Below are 18,248 nucleotides of genomic sequence, written 5' to 3' on the forward strand. Positions count from 1 at the left end.
GGTTTATCTCAATATTTTACATATATATAAACAGGTAGTCCTCGACTTACAACCACAATTGAGCCCAAAATTTCTGTTGTTAAGTTAGACATTTGATAAGTGAGTTTTGCTCCATTTTACAACCTTCCTTGCTACAGTTGCTAAATGAATCACTGCAGTTGATAAGTTAGTAACCCGGTTAAGTGAATTTGACTTCCCCATTGATTTTGCTCGTCAAAAGTTGCAAAAGGTGATCACATGACCTTGGGACACGGCAACGGTCACAAGTATGAACTAGTTGCCAAGCATCTGAATTTTGATCACATGATCATGGGGATGCTACAAAGGCTAGAACTATGAAAAATGGTCACAAATTACTTTTTTCAGTGCCGTTGTAACTCTGAACAGTCACTAAATGAATTTCTGTAAGTCAAGGACTACTTGTAGTAAATTTGTATGCATATAATACCTGCCTCTTTACTTAACATTTAATAGACTTTTTGTATTTTCTACAAGTAGTCCTCAAATTACGACCACAACTGAACCAAACTTTTTGCTGCTAAGCAAGAGTTAAATGAGTTTTGCCCCATTTTACAGCCTTGCTTGCCACTGTTATTAAGTGAATCACTGCAGTTGTTAATAACATTGTTGTTAAATGTATCTCATTTCATCATTGACTTTGCTTATCAGAAGGTCGCGAAAGATGATCACATGACCTCAGGACAAGGCAACCATCATAAATATGGTCAGTTGCCAAACATATGAATTCTGATCATGTGACCATGGGGATGCTGCACTGGTTATAAGTGTGAAAAATGGTCATAAGTCACTTTTTTCAATGCCATTGTAACTTCGAATAATCACTAAACAAATGATTACAAGTGAAAGATGCCTGCATATTTTTTGCATCATGCATCATGTATTTATGCTATTTAGTATAACATTTGTTAATCATAGTTCAATTTAAAAAAAATCCACAATTATGGCTACATTTCAAATTGGCATTATTTATTCTACAACAAAATAAATTACCTGATTTTTGAAATTGTTAAATTGTAAATTTGAATATATTGGATTATTTCATCCAAAAGGCGATCTGTCATTGAATCAAAATCAGCAAATGTGTCATTCTGTGGGGAAAAATTTCAGGGTTCTTATACAAAACTGTTTTGTGATAAGCATGCATCCATAGCAAATTATAGGAATATGGAAAACAACAATAAAAAACAAGTGTTAACTCTCAAGAAAGCTTTACAATAGACAGACGAAAACAAGAGTAAGACAAAAAGTCTTGAGATCAAGACTACTCCACCATTTCATAAGCCTTAAAAGATTTTGATGCTTTCCCAAGCCTTGGGAGATGGAACCCCCATATTAGAAGCATTCATCATATTTTGTATTTTTGATGTGATTTGTCTGGATTGCCGTTCTGTTGATTCCTGCTTGTTATGTCCCTTGTTTCATTATCTTTTATTATCTTTTTATATTTTCTTCTAATATTGTAAGCCACCAAGAGTTGATCTGTTGCCAGGTAGCACCAAAGTAGGGTGGAATGAACTGAATGAAACCAAACTAAACCACAATATACATCAGAACCATTATAACTGCTTTTGAATATGAATGAATCAAGGTTTAGTATTATTTTGTTATTTTAAAGAGATGGATTGACTTTGGGATTACATATGTATAGGGCTGATCAATATTTTATTGCTATTAAGATATCTATTGTATAGTGGAAGAAGAAATAAATGAGTTTGGTATAAAATGAGGCATGTGAGAGATTAAGAATTAGAATCGATAATTTTTGGATTTAAATTTAAACTATTGTATTTGTAAACTGATAAAGTTATAACACAGGTTTAATAGTGATAGAAATTTAAAATAGAAATGGAATATTTAAATATATTATGTTAACTGAGGGGAATAGAGAGTGGATAGTGAAATTTATTGAGTTGTGTTGTTTATATATATTTTCACTTTTGAATGTTTGACCACCTAACCATCACGGTGGGTCTTGAGTACTTTTTGTTTAAGAATGTTAAAAAACCAATAAAATGTCTTTAAAAAAAAAGAACCATTATAACTGCTTTAAAGACTAAAGCCTGGAAGACATAACATGTGTAACTATACAAACCATAATATTAGGCAAACTTAGTTTATTCAACAATTCAAGATTAAATAAGTGTCTATGGTGATTCTCAGTTATCCAGGTCATGGTTGTCCCAAAGGTGCTTTTTTTCAAAAGGCAACTGGACTTTCTTGCTTTTTTCCTTTGAAAATGTTTTGCTTCTCATCCAAGAAGCTTCTTCAGCTCTAACTGCATAGTGGGGAATGGAAAGACTTATACTCCTTGCACACAGCTTGCATTCTTTTAGAGAGTCGTTGAGGCCACTTGGAGGTTTATGTGTGTCCTCAGGGTCACCTGAGTAGTGCAAATGGGTCTGGAGCCTTCTTGGAACTGCTGAAAGGACTGTGTTGTAGAGTGGAGATAGAAAATAGAAGGCTCCACACCCATTTGCACTACTCAGGTGACCCTGAGGACACAGATAAACCTCGAGGTGGCCTCAGCGACTCTCTAAAAGAATGCAAATGACCAGCTGTGTGCAAGGAATATAAATCCTTACATTCCCCACCATCCAGTCAGAGCTGTAGATGCTTCTTGGATGAGAAGTGAAACATCTTCAAAGAAAAAAAGAAAGTCCAGTTGCCTCTTAAAAAAGTACTTTTGGGACAAGGTTAAACAAGCCATAGCTGACCATGGCTTATTTAATATTTAAGGTTTAAAAAGCAAACTAGAAATCACTTGATACCAGCCAAACAATTGTATTGCCAAAAAGGAAAGATTCTGACACTCAAAAATGTGGCAAAATACAACTTCTAGCCAGCCTGGAAGGAATATGGGATACTGGAGCCTTTTCAGTCAGAGTTCAGACCAGGATACAGCATTGAGATGCTGATGGAAAGTTGGGGTATATGTCCTATCCTGCCTGGATTTCTTGGCTGCTTTTGATATCACCACGTATCCTTCTGAACTGGGTTTGGGGGATGGGGGCACTGTTCCCTTTCTCAGTGGTCAGTTCCAGCTGGAAATGGGAGTGGAACCTTGTAATGCAGGGCTCAGTCTTTCATCCCTCCTCAGTATTTCTATGAGATCACTGAGAGAGGTCATCCAGCAAGATTCACATATAAACTAATTTAAACAAGGTAGCTTAGGTATTATACATTAATCAATAATTCTTGGGTGCTACTACCTGATTTCTCTCAGACATCAGAAAATCTATTCGACTTCCAGGAAGACCAAGTTCAATATAAGTTTTTACTAATCTTAAATCTGCACTATTACCTAAAATAAAGGAAAATTTCAGATATTAGAAAGATTTACTTGCCAGGAAACAACACATTTAAATTAAAATAATTATATCTAATGCTGTAGAAATGTTAATCGAAGTTCATTTGGTTTGAGACTCACATTAAAGTTAAAATGCTATGAATTAAAAGACATTATTTTCCATTTGTTTATATTGAAAACAGAAATATTTTCTTTTAATTGAGAGTTTTAATAAAGTAGCTCCTCATCAAAAAGTATTCTTTAAAGGAACTGAACACTGTGCTTTGTTTCAGTTAACAACTGCTACATAGTGTATGGAGCAAACATGCATTTAAAATATCAACACTTGAAAACTAAACTTATTATTTGCTCTTTTATCTGATTTGTATCAGTTTCCTGTTCAACTAAATCAGTGGTTCTCAACCTGTGGGTCGGGACCCCATTTGGGGTCGAACGACCATTTCACGGGGGTCACCAAACAAGGCTGTCCGCCATTTTTTCCCCTTTTCTTTGGCCAAGCCCCTGGCACCCGGTGATGTATAAGTGGTTGGGGGTCACCACAACATGGGGAACTGTATTATGAGGTCGCGGCATTAGAAAGGTTGAGAACCACTGAACTAAATACTCAAGGGACCTAAATGGCACCAAAAATAGAACATGCACAATAAGTTTTAATAACATTTTATGACAATGACTTTCCATAAATATTTTGACAGCTGCCTTGTATTATTAACACTGCATTACTTAGATTATTTACTGCATTAAACAATATGCTAAGAATAAGAAATTTAAATAACTGCATGTGTCTATTTAAAAAGAAAATATTTGGTATTTTATGTAATGCAAGGACAGTATCAAACATAAGCAGTTTTCTAATTAGCAATAACTAGATGGAAATGCTAATTTGACTATTTTCAAATTAGCATTTTGGTTTAATTACTGTTAATTAGGGATTTGCTTATGTTTTGTACTATACGGACTAAACATTCTCATATTTAAGCATTTCAAATATTTACTAATTTACTGTCAGCTGCCACAGCATACCATCTAGGCCGTGCACACAGATAATGAGATGTATTCCATCTTCTGAATTTTCTTCTTCTTCTGTGCTGAAATAAGGTAAGGAAGATGCTAGACAGGAAACATCACTGTACATGAATCCAGGAAGCTGAAGTTGCTTTAATTCTTCTTTAGCGTGAAGGAATCTATAATTAATAGATCTTTTTTTACATTCAGGTTTGCAAATTAAAACAAGAAAAATGTAGGTGTTTAACTTCCGTACATTCATTAAATACACAGTCCACTGGAAAACCAGCATCAGATTCCTCAGTAAAACTCATAGATCTTAATTTCTGAAAAATTTACACAGAGAATTTATATCCTAAATCTCTGTTTACGTTTTCCAGTTATGTGTGCTTCAGATAATAACATTTGCAAAAGCATTCTGCTGTATTTAATAAAATATTCAGTACCTTCACAAGATTACTGAACATCAACCAGTATTTGAACCCAACCTTCTTAGCAATTCAGCTGTATTTTAGGTCACAGAGCTATATATAACGTTATACTGAAGCAGCTATCTACTTGTAGAAATTTACAAACTTAAAGATCTCTTCCAGCTTACTGGCCTTCAAATATGTTGGGACTACAACATCAAGTATATCGAGTCAACACATCAGAAATTTCATCAGATCAGCAGGTCTGCTTTATTAAAGTAAAATTTAAGAATAAATTCTTCCTGAAGTCCAGAAACTTAGTTAGAAATTTAGACACAAACAAATAAATTGTTTGTGTCTGAAACAACTTAACTGAAAACAAATAAATAAAAATAAAAAATAAAAAAATAAAAAACACGTAATTTAAAAAGGAAACAAAAATCTCAAAGGACAGATTTGATGGACTAGGTCTTTTTCTGCCCTCAATTTTCTGTTTCTATGTTTAATAATAGTAACACAATCAAACATTAAAATTTGCCTATCTCAAGCCCTTGGGAAGAACTAAATAGGTGAATAAAAATGCCAAATCCAATCTGTGCAACGAATAATAATAATTAACAACAACAAACTACCAATCTCTTTGCATATACTGCATTTAAGAGAAGCTGTATTGCTTAACCTTCACCTGTGCTGGCTCCCTGTCAGGCTACCCCAATTTCCCTATTTCATTTCCAACATAAACCAAGGCATACAATTTCAAAATAGATATTCATATACTGTATATGCCGGCGTATAAGGCGACTTCCGCGAGCGCTGAAATCGGCGTCAAAGACGGGGGTCGTCTTATACGCCGAGTCGTCTTATACACCGGAAATACTGGTAGTTTCCAGCATATAAGACGACGTTCTAGGAATGCGGCTCAGCGATAAAGACGGGGGTCGTCTTATATGCCGGGTCGCCTTGTACGCCGGCATATACGGTATATCTTATATATATTCATATATATCTAATTGGGAAAAACTGCAACCCCAGTAACTAATCTTACTCAGTAACTGGAAACATCCCTTTAAAAAACAAGAATGCAACCTTCCTTTATATACATACAAGCACATTTTTTAAAAAGGTTACATTGTCTGCATATAATAAAATATGTAGTTAAGTTTGTGATTTTAACATATCCTAGTTCTATCCACCAAACTGGTAAACTGTAGCTAAATTCTACAGTTGTTATAGGTGGGGTGCATCAGTCATAGTCCTAAGAACAAATGGGAAAATGCTTACTATTTTAATAAAGAAATAATCCTAATTCCTGACCAAGCAAAATAAAGAAAATAGCAACAATCAGAAACAATATGCAATTTCTATTTATGAATTACAACTCAAAAAATCGCATCTTTTTAAAATCTCTTCTGGTCCAATTTTTTAAAAGCATTGACTATTTGAGTGAGTAAATGAGTATATATGTCATCAACTCCATTCTGGTTCATGGAATCTTACAAATCAAAATCAAAACATCAACTTTAGGACATCAAAACAAATAATAAAACATCCACTTACGCTAGAATTTGTGATTTGGGAGAATATTCATACCAGGGAACAGATAAGATTGCACTACAGGATGTGTTACTGGACTGCTTGGAAAAAGAACTGGATTTGTCCTGTGTAGACCATAAATTGCTACTTGGATATCCTTTCACGAGTGGAGGAAAAATCAAACTATCTGGCTTGTATAATGGAGCTGTATTTGTCTCATTTCCCAAAAGTTCATTAGACAAACTTTCTATTCTTAAATCTCTTTCACTGGTTAGATCAAAGTTCTCAAGAGAGTCATTTATAGTTTTGTACGAAAGACCATCTTCTGCTTCCTCAAAATAACCATTTTCCACCATGTTTTGATCTTGATCCTCCTCTTCCTCCTCCTGGGGGGAAGCAGAACATAAAGTTCCTCTTTGAGGGCTAACAAGATTGCGGCTGTCCATAGAATGTACATTGGAAATCTCTGTACTATTCTGATAGCCAAAGTAGTTTTCAATAAGTCCTTGTTTTAGTATATCAGTACTACCTTCTGACAAGGGGACATTCAAGTCTGTAAGATTTTGATTTTTTGTAATTAATAACTTATCAATCACTTCTTTTTGCTCTAACATTTCATCAATATTCCTTTCACTTGTCTTTCTCACACTATCAGCACAGGAACTTACGGAACCTGAAACAACACAGGAGTTTCCCAAATAAACCACTCCCGAAGGAATTTCATTTGATTTTTCTACAGTGTAAAAGTCTTTCTCTAATCTTTGGGAATCTTCAAATGTATTGTCTAAATTAAATTGTGGGCTGTGAGTGCTCATAGCTGTAGACGTATCTTCATCCCAAACTGGCTGTTGAGGATCCTTGATTTTTGAGATCAAGGAAGGCAAACATGTAGTTTCATTATCTGATTGTTCAAAGTACGTTATGCAGTGAGGTGGCAAAATATCAGGCTCATCGGTATCATCACATTTTGTCAAATCAATGGCTCCCAAGTCTAATACAGTTTTGCTGTCCCTTAACTGACATTCGTGCAAAATAGATATCTTTGAATTTTCCTCAGGAGAAAGATCATCATCAGAAGGGAGAGAGTTTATAGACGTCAGAGAAGATTGTATTTCACTAACTGCACTTGTGCTCTCAGTACGGTGACTTTCCATCAGAGTTTTAATAAGGACATCTGGCTTTTGCACAAGTTGAGGAAATGCTTTTTCACTGTTGCATGTGCTTTGGCCTTGAGGCATTTCAAAAGCTGTATCTGCACTTGGGTGCATTGCAAAAGAACTTGGTTCACTTTCTACTCCAGAATCTGAGAATCTAGATGATGCGTAAGTATTATTAAAATCAGGCAATTTAAGAGTCTCTCCACTTAAGATTGTAGTGGGGATTTCTTTTGTTGATTGATTAGTTGTAACCCTGGCCAAGGAATCCTCAGCATGTTGGAAGTCTGTTTCTTGCACAACTTTCTTTTCAAATGTTAGTTCCTCTTCTGATTTAGATCTCTTTTCTGATTCTGAATCTTCAAATATAAGTTCTGCTAATGCTTTCTCTTCTGTCTGTGATCCAATTCGAACAAATACTTTATCTCCTCCATGTGATTTCCTACAGTATGGTTTCACTTCTATTTTTGTAACTCCGGAGGCACTAATATAATTGTTAGCAACAATTCTGGATGTCAAGCTGCTATCCTCATGACTATCCTCAATTGCAGTGGGGGAGATACAAAATTTATCCAAACTGATTGAATTTGCACAGGAAGAGGTGACAGAAGCATGCAGGCTTTCCTCGCTCCTTTCTAGTTTAGTAATTTTTTGTTCAACTTTAAATTCTTTTTGACCAACTTGTTGTGGGGAGGTTTTTGCATCACAAACATATTCACCAACAGCAACATCCAGTCCTTCTTTCTGGGTGGATGAAGATGTTCCTTCAAAACACTTGACAATGTCCTCTGGTGCTGCTGTTTTCAAACATTTATAGCCTACTAGGACAACAGAATCTTTAGAATTTTGTTTTACTACTTTTTTTGGATTTTCAGGTTTAATTGTTTTTATTAATTTGGTAACCTTAACTTTGGACTTGTTTATATCTTCACATTTTCCTTTTGTAGACTTTGTAAACTGCTTTTCACTTTCTGAGACAATCAAATGCTTATTTTTCAACTCTGGACTCAAAAACGTAGTTGTGAAATTTTCTTCAGTATCTTGTTTATCTGGTTTCTTGGAATCAGACTTTGGCTGAATAGTTAGCCAGGGAACATCCACATCTTTTTATTAAAAGATAAAATATTAAAAAAAAAATTAGAATAAGCTCATGAAATTAATAGCAATACATTTTACTGTATAATTGTAAAAATTTCAAATATATATTAAAGAAGCAATTCTTTCAAGATCAGGTACCTTTAAGGTAAAATCAGACTGCTTATGACTTCATTGTCATATTAGAATATTCTATCTAACCAAAAGCAGAAAGCTTTTCTGATTTATCTAGATGCAATGTAATGAACCCAGGATTATTTGTACATAAAATATATAAGGTACTTTGGAATTATAGATCTTTAGCAAATTCTCTGATATCAGGTTATAAAACAAAGCAATGGAAACGTTGTGTGGCATGTGACATTTTCAAATGCCAGTTAAGATTATCGATCCCTATCTTTTCCCTGCAATGCGCTCTCTCTCTCTCTCTGTATGTATAATACACACACACACGCACACACATATACACACACACACATATACAATTACTCAAATAATTCCCAATCTTAAGACATTATGCCTTTACATGAAAAAAAAATCAGTTCTATTAGTTTATTCTGGTCTTGCTTAGTTTCAATTTATAAAATGTATTCAATCCTTGCTTTCAATAAGAACAAATAAGTCAAAATTTTATTTAATTCCAGCAAAGTTAAATCCAACATTTTTGAATTACCTTCAGTGACAGAATCTAGATACCGATCTTCAAAGATTATAGGTAAGGAATTCAGATCTCCATCTAATTCACTGCATTCAATTGGGAGAGGTGGGAGAGCACTACAGAAGGAAGTGCTTTTTATTGCAGTACACATCTGAAGGTAACTCTGGGCACTGAAAGATACCATTTATGTTAAAGTTGTCACAAAAAGTAAACATGTAACTTATAGTGCAATTAAAATGTAATTGTATTGGTGTATTCATTAAATCAGGAACATTAATCAAAATCCAGTATTTTGCAAATGTGTTGCATTACTTATGAAAATCATATTCAACAGAACTGTATTACATTTTATGAAAGAAATCTATCTGCATCACCAACAGAAATGGCAGCAGTTAAATACAATGCCATTCATGTATTTCTTGGTGGGTACACTTTTTGAACTCACAGCTTAGATACTGTAAACCACATATTTTATTTTGCCACTTATCCAAGGAGAGACTTGAGAAATTGATCCTAACAATCTCTCATTACATCACTGATTGAGAATGATGCTTAATATTACTACTCAGAATCTACCAAACTTAGCTGCTTCTTTTTTCGAGGGAAGGCTATTTGACCCAATGGAGAGTTCCAAGACAGGAAAAGAGTGAACATAGATTGGCCTTATTTTCTGTCAGTTTACTTCCTATCCCTGAATCTGGAAGAATTTCCATACATCAGGAGCAGGGCACTATAGGAAGGGGAACTGGACCAAAAGAATTCCTTCCCACAACTGTTCACAGAAGACTCCAATAATATAAGATACTGTAGTATTTAATAAAAGCCACTAATATAAGAACACTGAAAACACACATTACAGAATATGTTATACTATTTTATATATTACAGAATTAATTTAAGTCAACACAGAACAAAAAGACAAGAAGTTTATGAATTCTGATTTAATCATTTCTTTTTAAAGTTACTTACTGAAGCTCTTGATATGCAAGGGCTGCCTCCCGAGGATGTTCAAAACAAAAAAAAGCTTCAGAAAATCTGCGTACCTAAAACGTTTTGAGATAATATGATTTGAATTTGCTTTATTTTTCCTAAAAAAACACACCAAGTGTACTTATATCATCATTTTAAAGTAATGGTGTTTAATTTTTTTTTAAAAAAATCAGATATATAGAGTACTGAGATAACTCAGATCAAGCTTTGTAGCAATCCTTTGAATTAAAATAAACTTTTTCAATCTGAACAGTTTATGAGGTAACATCTTACTGCAATATAGTATTACTTATGTATAAACTTATAGGGATTTTAAAAAAATAAGCACTATTTGGCTGTTAGCTTTTTCTTTACTGTCAACCAGAGATATATGTAATGGGGGAGCATTCAAATAGAAATAATTGATTTACATTTAAAAGCTACACATTCTACTCAATGTCTCCAGTCTGAAAAAGTTTATTCATAGTTTTATTTAACAAAATATTATCCATTATTCTTAGTCATCTAAATTCAACATCCTAGGATTCCTCAGTACATTTCCGAACATCATAAATACCCATATATAAAAAATACAACCTCCTCCACAGGACTTTTATGCATCTGAAATTGATTTATTTATTGAAGATCAGTTTATATTTCCCTGTACCATATTAATTTAGCCCCTATACCAATGGTTCTCAACCTGTGGGTCGGGACCCCATTTGGGGTCGAACGACCATTTCTCGGGGGTCGCCAAACAAGGCTGTCCGCCATTTTTTCCCCCTTTTCTTTGGCCACGCCCCTGGCACCCGGTGATATATAAGTGGTTGGGGGTCACCACAACATGGGGAACTGTATTATGGGGTCACGGCATTAGAAAGGTTGAGAACCACTGCCCTATACCATATTAATTTAGCTATTCCGTTATCCTGTAAGTACATGCTTAGTCTACCTCAACTGCTTCTTATCCTGTCTCCTTTTGTTAGCAGTTAAAATTAATTATTCATATATTGTGCAAGAACTTTATAGTGCAATTCACTGCTTAGTCAAAGTAGCCGACTCAGATGCCATTAGAATTCATTTATATTGAATCAAGATCTACAAATTTAAAAGATCTGTAGATTAAGTGAAAGAACGTTAAAGCATCTAATTTAACATGATCAATACTTAGGTCCAATATTATTTAGATTACAGATGAATTTAGGTTGATTATAAAGTGCTGCCAATCTTTATATATTGTATTTTCTAACGTTTATGTTTTTTAATTTTAGTTAGCCAGAAAACTTAGTGGTTAAGATTTAATTATCAATATTATCAATATAGTAGATATTTATAAAGTTAAATAATAGCTTTACACAATTTTAGTAGCTTTAATACCCTGCTAATAATTTAACCTTTTAGAAAGTAATTTATAAACTTAAGGAGATAACAGTTTAAAGAGCTGAACTCATATATTTTAACATTCAGCTTTAATAGAACAGAGGTAAAAATATATGATTTTATTTTTATGAATTGTAACACAAAAGATAAATACATACACGCATTATATGATGTTCTTGTGATAATAGTGCAATGACATCTTCTTGGAAATTAACAGATTCCAGAAATTGTCCCCATAAAGCCATCAAGAGAGAACACAGCTGTGCAAGATTCATGTTTATAAGTTCTGCCAGTTCATCAGGATTTTCCATTTTCTGCACCAATAGAAACCAACAAGCCTATAATCCTAGAAGTAGAATGGCTAATATCTGAAAACTTATATAAGAATTTTTTTTCAAGTGCCCACACTGAAACTTTTTAAATATATAATTAACTCGTGTCTTTGTTTGAATTACAATATGTACTTTCAACATCTCTAGTAATTTCTACATTAAGAAATTGTGAAAGAGACTGCATCTAGGAATTCAGATGAAACTTCTGAAATCCAAGGGAATGGGCAAGGGGACAATAAACCTCTCTCTACATTGTTGCTCATGGATTCCTATGAACACTGACTTTGAATTTACATTTCCACTTAGCAATAAAGCCTAATCATCTCTGATAATTTTCTGAATCCCCCTTTAGAGCTTATGATTACCACCATATCATCTGTCACACAGCTAAACAAGCTACCTTTCCCATTCTCTCTTCTATGTGCCACTCTACAATTGGTAGAAGTTGTTAATTGTATACCATTATCTTTTTTCTTAAATTAATCAGTCCTGAATATATTATCATCTTTCTTCAGAAAGAAAGAGTTCTATGCCTTTAATAATTTTAAGTGTTCTCTTTGGTAAATTTTGTGTTTCTCTGAATACCCTATCAGTGATGATTAACTAGGTTTGTAAAATGCATTATAATGTTGTACTTTTACTTTTAGCATTTGCCTTTTCCTTTTTTCCCAGTGTTGCTGATATCTGTTTTGAACACCCTCTTCTTCCTAGTTATCAGTGGGTTTTGGAAGCTGGACATATGCTGATTAGGGGACAATACCTTTATTTCTTCACAGAGTTCCAAAAGGCGTGCTTCTACATCTACATCTACGTTCTCTGAAAAGACCAGTATATATAAAATTAATATTCCTAAGTTCTAAATAATATTTAAAATACAAGCCAATTGAATGCATTACAGATATAAAAACAAGGAATTTATCTTGACAGTTTTCAAATATTACAAATATCATATGAAATTTAGTAATTCCTAAAGTGACCCTTCTTCCTGCAGTATTTTCATTGATAATTATGTTTTTTAAATATTAAACTATTTTATATATTTATATAATATTTATTTTAAATATTATGATATAGATTTTTCCTTTAGACCTCTTTTGATTATATATTTTAAAAGGCAACACTGTACAATGCATTAAGATGAAATGTTGACATTTTATTAAGATTGATACAGTCATGAGCTCATGAAAATTATCACTAGAAAAACAAATTCGGAAGAACGTGTACTGAAAATCTAAATTGAGTTGTATTTTAAAAATGTCAAAAACTGGATTGGAGAATAAGGAATATACATGGAGGCTAATGGAAAAGGTTAACAAACATTATTTTGGAATTTCATTCATCACATGCCCTTGATATAATAAAGGAGTATGTTAGGATTCTCTCTTTTTTTTTTTTTTTTTTTTACTGAAAATTTGTTCCTTCTCCCTTAAGACGATTGCCTTAAACTATATAGGCAGTGCAAAAATGGTTGCTCCACTTTGGTCAGCAATTGTCTCTGCTGGAGCCCATTCTGTTCATGTAACTCAAGACAGAAGTTATTAAATTAAATTTATTCAGAATAAAAATCACTTACAGGGGGTCCTTGACTTATGATCACAACTGAGACCAGATTTCTGGTTGCAAGTTGTTACACTCATAAATCAAGACACCTAAGTGACTGAATCAAGTGAAAAAAAAAATACAGGAATTGTAAAGTGTTTTCATATAGGTAAAGTTAATTGCTAAGTTTTTAAAAATAATTGATTAGCCTCATTGATCAAGATGTCTGACCTCAATTTAAATCTACTAAGGCATCTTTCAGATTAATTATACTGTAGATGTATTTGTTTATACTGTAGATGTATTTGTTCTCAAATGAATTGTAACTTATACCTTTTTCTAACCAAAACTTCTCACAACCATCTTTTAAAATTGCATAACTGGCATTAAGATGACCAATTTTAGAATTGGAAAGTAAACACCAATAACCCACATTTAGCTGATCTCAGAAACTATACAGGGCTAGATATGGTTAGTATCTGGATGGAAGAACTCCTGGATATACCAAGGCTGTAGGCAGTATTAGGAATTGCAGATCAATTCATAAAGTCACTGGGAGTCAAGCTTGACTTGAAGACTCTTATCTTAAAACTTACATCATTCCCACCCAACCCCTGTATTAGTTTACATAAAATTAAAAAGTATGCATAAGATGCCTTTAAAATAGGATAAGGAATATAACAGTATAAGCTTTGATTTTGTTAAAAATGATATGAACTAACTTTCCAAAACCAGCAAGTTTTTCTAGGGTAATTATTTAAATTTCAAAACAAAAGTTTTATGGATCGATTAGAATTGCAACCTAGGAGGGATTTTATTAGCATTTTGTTGTCAAAAATGCTCTGGAGATTCTCCCACAAATATGAAGTATAATTTGAGGATAAGGTAGTAGTTTGCATAGGACAGAACCTATTTTTCCAATTCTATTACTATTCTATTGAAGGTACCACCACTGCATTCAGCTAAAAGTGCCCCTAACTGCTAACTATTGGGAAATTGACCCTGGTAGGAACAAAAGAAAGTTCTTTTCATTTTTCTGAAATTAGCATTCCTTTCTTTTGGCCCAGGATATTGAAGAGTTTTGTAGGCTCAACTAAATGTTTACACAAACTCACTCAATTTGTAAGTTCCAAAAGAATATATTGAACTGGATCTTTTTCATGAAATAAATGCTTTTGCAGTCTTGCTTTGACAGAAGACATTTCAATTCAATGGAGGCTCCTACTAAAGGGGATGTAGTGGCTATTTGCCAATTATATTTTTCCCTTGAAATTTCTAGTATCGCCCCATATTCTGTTCAGGAGAGTATTATCTCCCAATCCTCCTACCCTTCCTTTTTTTACCAGAACATATTGGATTCAGAATTTCAGGTATGGGGAATCTGAATTCAACTCATTGACTTATAGGATAAGTCTGTATTATTATTTTAACTCATGCCTGGAAGTAGAGCCAAAAATTATTACAAAGCATGCTATCAGATGGACAAATAGGAAGGAGAAACTGAACTTCCAATGAAACTATCTCATTTAATCAACACTGTAATTTCAGACAAAGCTGAATTTAATGTATTTATTATGGTAATTAAGCCTTGGCCCCTGAGGTTGAATTGCTCTTTAAGGCTCTTTGAACTTCTGTAAACATGAAATAATAGATATTATTTACAAACAGTAATATAATTTTACTATAATAAATCCTAATGGGTTATAAGTATAACCCACTTTTTAAAGAACATACCTAGATAGGCGTCTCCCTGGATTCGTAGATATTTTCTTCTGAGAAGACGTTCATAAAGGACCTGCATGCTGGACTTGGCTAGTTATAGGAATTGTACACACGACTAGTTACTACACTCTTCCATTTGTGCTTATTATTACTATTATTATTAGCTTTAAAGTTAATAAGAAAGCTTATAATTTCCCTACTAATTAGTGAAATTAGATAAGAAAATTAAAGAATAGAATTTAGTAGATTTCTAGATCTGGAGTTGATGATGTACATTATGGCTGCTTTGGGCTTATAATTTGTTTGGAGTTTAATCTGTTAACAAAAGTTTATTCAAATGCTGACAATTTTTGTTATTTAAATATAGTACAGTGGAACATGATTCATTCAAAACTTCTCTCTTTTTGTAAAACCAAAAAAAAAAGCCAATTATGAAAATAAAAATGTACATCAGAAAAATAAGAAAACAGAAGGCAAAAAGAAAGTACACAGTACAAGGCAATTTAAAAAAACAAAGGTTTCAGATTCTTTTTGCTAGAATCCCATTTGAATCAAAATTCTAGATAGTGTACAACAAATACCCCATTATATTATGATAATAATTCAAAATACTACGTTTTTCTGTTTATAATCTGAATGCACATTGCAGGTAAGTAAGCCAATACCTCATCCAAACTTACATACATGCAACTCTGATTTGCACTCAGTTATATTTAGCAATACGTTTTATAAGTTCAGGTTAGTAATATTAGTACACATCAACAACCCAGTAAATGTCCTAGGCATAATAAGTTTTTTTTTCATATGCACAGGCCAAATTAAAATATTGAATAAATGAACCTAAAAAATCAAAATAGAATATTATCTACAGAAATGTCAGCAATAAAACAATGTATTCAAAATCTTCTTTTCAATTTTAAACTTAAAAAACAATAATTCTCTAACTCATGGGTTCAATTCCTGCAAAGATTAAAGTGGGTTCATTTAAATATTTTTTTGTGGGTTACTCTTATTATGGAAACATAATTTTTAATCTCAAGGAAAATATTTAGATATTTTTCCTTAAGTAATTCATAAAACTAGATAAATGTATTTACAACTATATGACTATATGAAACAATTTATTACAGAATACAAGGATTTTATTAGTAACAAAACCAAATGCTACATCCTAATTCATGTATCAATTCAGGGTATATTTTGCTATTCTATTGAAATTTTAGATGAGGACAACAACCTACAGTCTAGGAATGTGCAGGTATTTGCATCTTCTGTGGAAAAAATGCTTCAGAGAAAATATGTGCATGCTATTGCATTTGACGACACCTTAAAGAAGCCATGCCTTTGTTAAGTAGATGACCACAGAGTATAAGGATTTGGTTGAATCTTGATTTCTCAACTAAAATCCAGGAAAAGGTGTGACTTTTTAAAGAAGGCATCGACAAATACAGTATGTTCTCTCTGAAATATTTTTCCATGTCAGATTCAAGTATCTACAGATAATTGCTGGAGTCTTAATGTACAATAATAGATTTGAGCTATATCTATATGCTATTGCATATAAAACTAGGTTTATGGAGACTACTAATTTGTTGTGATCAGCCTGTGCACCTATGCATAAACCTGTTGTAAATATAGTAGTCTGTTTGTGCTAACTCTAATGCAAACTCTTCCAGGAGCATGATCCAATAAATTCATCAAGAATAGAAGGCATACTCTTTTGACCATATCTGGGTCCTTGGATTGCTGTATCATTTTCCACATCAAAGTGACAATAGTAGTTTGTCTTAGTTAAAACAGCAAAACGTGTTTATTTATTATATGGAGCCACACTAGCATATCCTCATTTCTGAAGTTCCTTAAAATCACACCATTGAAATTTAGAAGCATGGCTAGGACTCATTGGGAATATAGCTTCTAAGTGTTCTGCTTCAATCTATTTTATAAATATATCTAAAAATCTAAATAAAATATTAAATAGAGAAATGTCAGCAATAAAAGCATAATATATTAAAAACTCTATTTTAAAGTTGATTTTTTTCAAGACAGTAATTGGTTAATTTGAAACCCTTAGTGAGTAGGAAAGATAGTGTGACCCCAGCTGCTATGTCAGCAAACAGAGACAAGCATGAACCAACATGCAGCTCATTCATGGTAAACTAGATTGTCCAGAAATGTAGCATAATATTGAATTTGAACACAATGCTAACTTTCTAATTCTGTCGACATTAAATCTTTAATAACTGAAGTTCCAAAAAGCAGTTTACTGTACATATATATAAAACTGCAAACACAACCGGGTCTTTCTTTGTCGTTTTAATCATTGTATCTATAAAGACTTACTTGCTATTACAGATACTACTACGTAGAATGCACAATGATTATCAAGCTAGAAATCAGATGAATGCTGTCTCATTTTTTTTAACCATTGCTTTAAGTGAATTTATTTTGCTTTTCGGTTTCCAATCAAATTGACTCTTGAACTGCATGAGAGATGGGATGAACAAGAAGTGTACAGGCAGTCCTTGTCTTATAACTACAACTGGGATTGGAGCCTCCATCATTAAGCAATGTGGTTGTGGTGAGTTATGCCCAATTTTAACACCTTTTTGCTGTGGTTGCTAAGCAAATCACATGATTATTAAACAAATCTAGCTTCCTCCATTGACTTTGCTTATCTGACTCCCCCTGTGAAGGTAGCAAATGCTGATCCCGTGACCCTGTGATGCTGCAACCATTGTAAATACATGCCAGTTATCAAGTGCCCAAAATTTGATCCTGTGCCAGCAGGGATGCTGTAACAGACATAAACCGTAAGAATTGGTAATAAATCATTTTTTTCAGGACTACAGCTTTGAATGGTCATTAAACAAATGGTTGCAAGTCAAGAACTACCTGTACAAGTACTTGTTTTAATAGTGACTATATGTTTATCTCCATGTCTCTAAATCCTTGGTTTATTCTGTATAAGTAAAAGTGATGAATGCAATTAAAGCTTCTAATATTCCTTTATTTTAAGAATGCTCTATTAATCACTATATCAAAGTTATATGGTATTATATCTCCACTGTATGCAATATGCAGTATTAGGTTATACTAAAACACTATATATCATATGACACA

General features: G+C 33.1%; 1 protein-coding gene across 5 annotated transcripts in view; it reads right to left on the minus strand.

The window, feature by feature from the left end:
• Window positions 1-18,248, minus strand: part of FAM135A (family with sequence similarity 135 member A) — a 53,831-nt gene that overhangs the window by 5,840 nt on the left and 29,743 nt on the right. For 3 of the 5 annotated variants that reach the window (XM_039346717.1, XM_039346714.1, XM_039346716.1), the window contains exons 10-18: window positions 15,138-15,215; window positions 12,625-12,680; window positions 11,691-11,846; window positions 10,153-10,226; window positions 9,199-9,353; window positions 6,301-8,533; window positions 4,352-4,512; window positions 3,231-3,322; window positions 1,012-1,109 (exon numbers count right to left, since the gene is read on the minus strand). In XM_039346717.1, the coding sequence (XP_039202651.1) occupies window positions 1,012-1,109; window positions 3,231-3,322; window positions 4,352-4,512; window positions 6,301-8,533; window positions 9,199-9,353; window positions 10,153-10,226; window positions 11,691-11,846; window positions 12,625-12,680; window positions 15,138-15,215 (3,103 nt within the window). Of the gene's footprint in view, window positions 1-1,011; window positions 1,110-3,230; window positions 3,323-4,351; window positions 4,513-6,300; window positions 8,534-9,198; window positions 9,354-10,152; window positions 10,227-11,690; window positions 11,879-12,624; window positions 12,681-15,137; window positions 15,216-18,248 lie in introns of those variants that run through there. The other 2 variants (XM_039346719.1, XM_039346718.1) reach the window with 2 other exon arrangements.

The sequence above is a fragment of the Crotalus tigris genome, unplaced genomic scaffold (assembly GCF_016545835.1).
Source record: "Crotalus tigris isolate CLP2741 ecotype Arizona unplaced genomic scaffold, ASM1654583v1 scf7180000018016.4438896, whole genome shotgun sequence".
Lineage (NCBI taxonomy): Eukaryota > Metazoa > Chordata > Lepidosauria > Squamata > Viperidae > Crotalus > Crotalus tigris.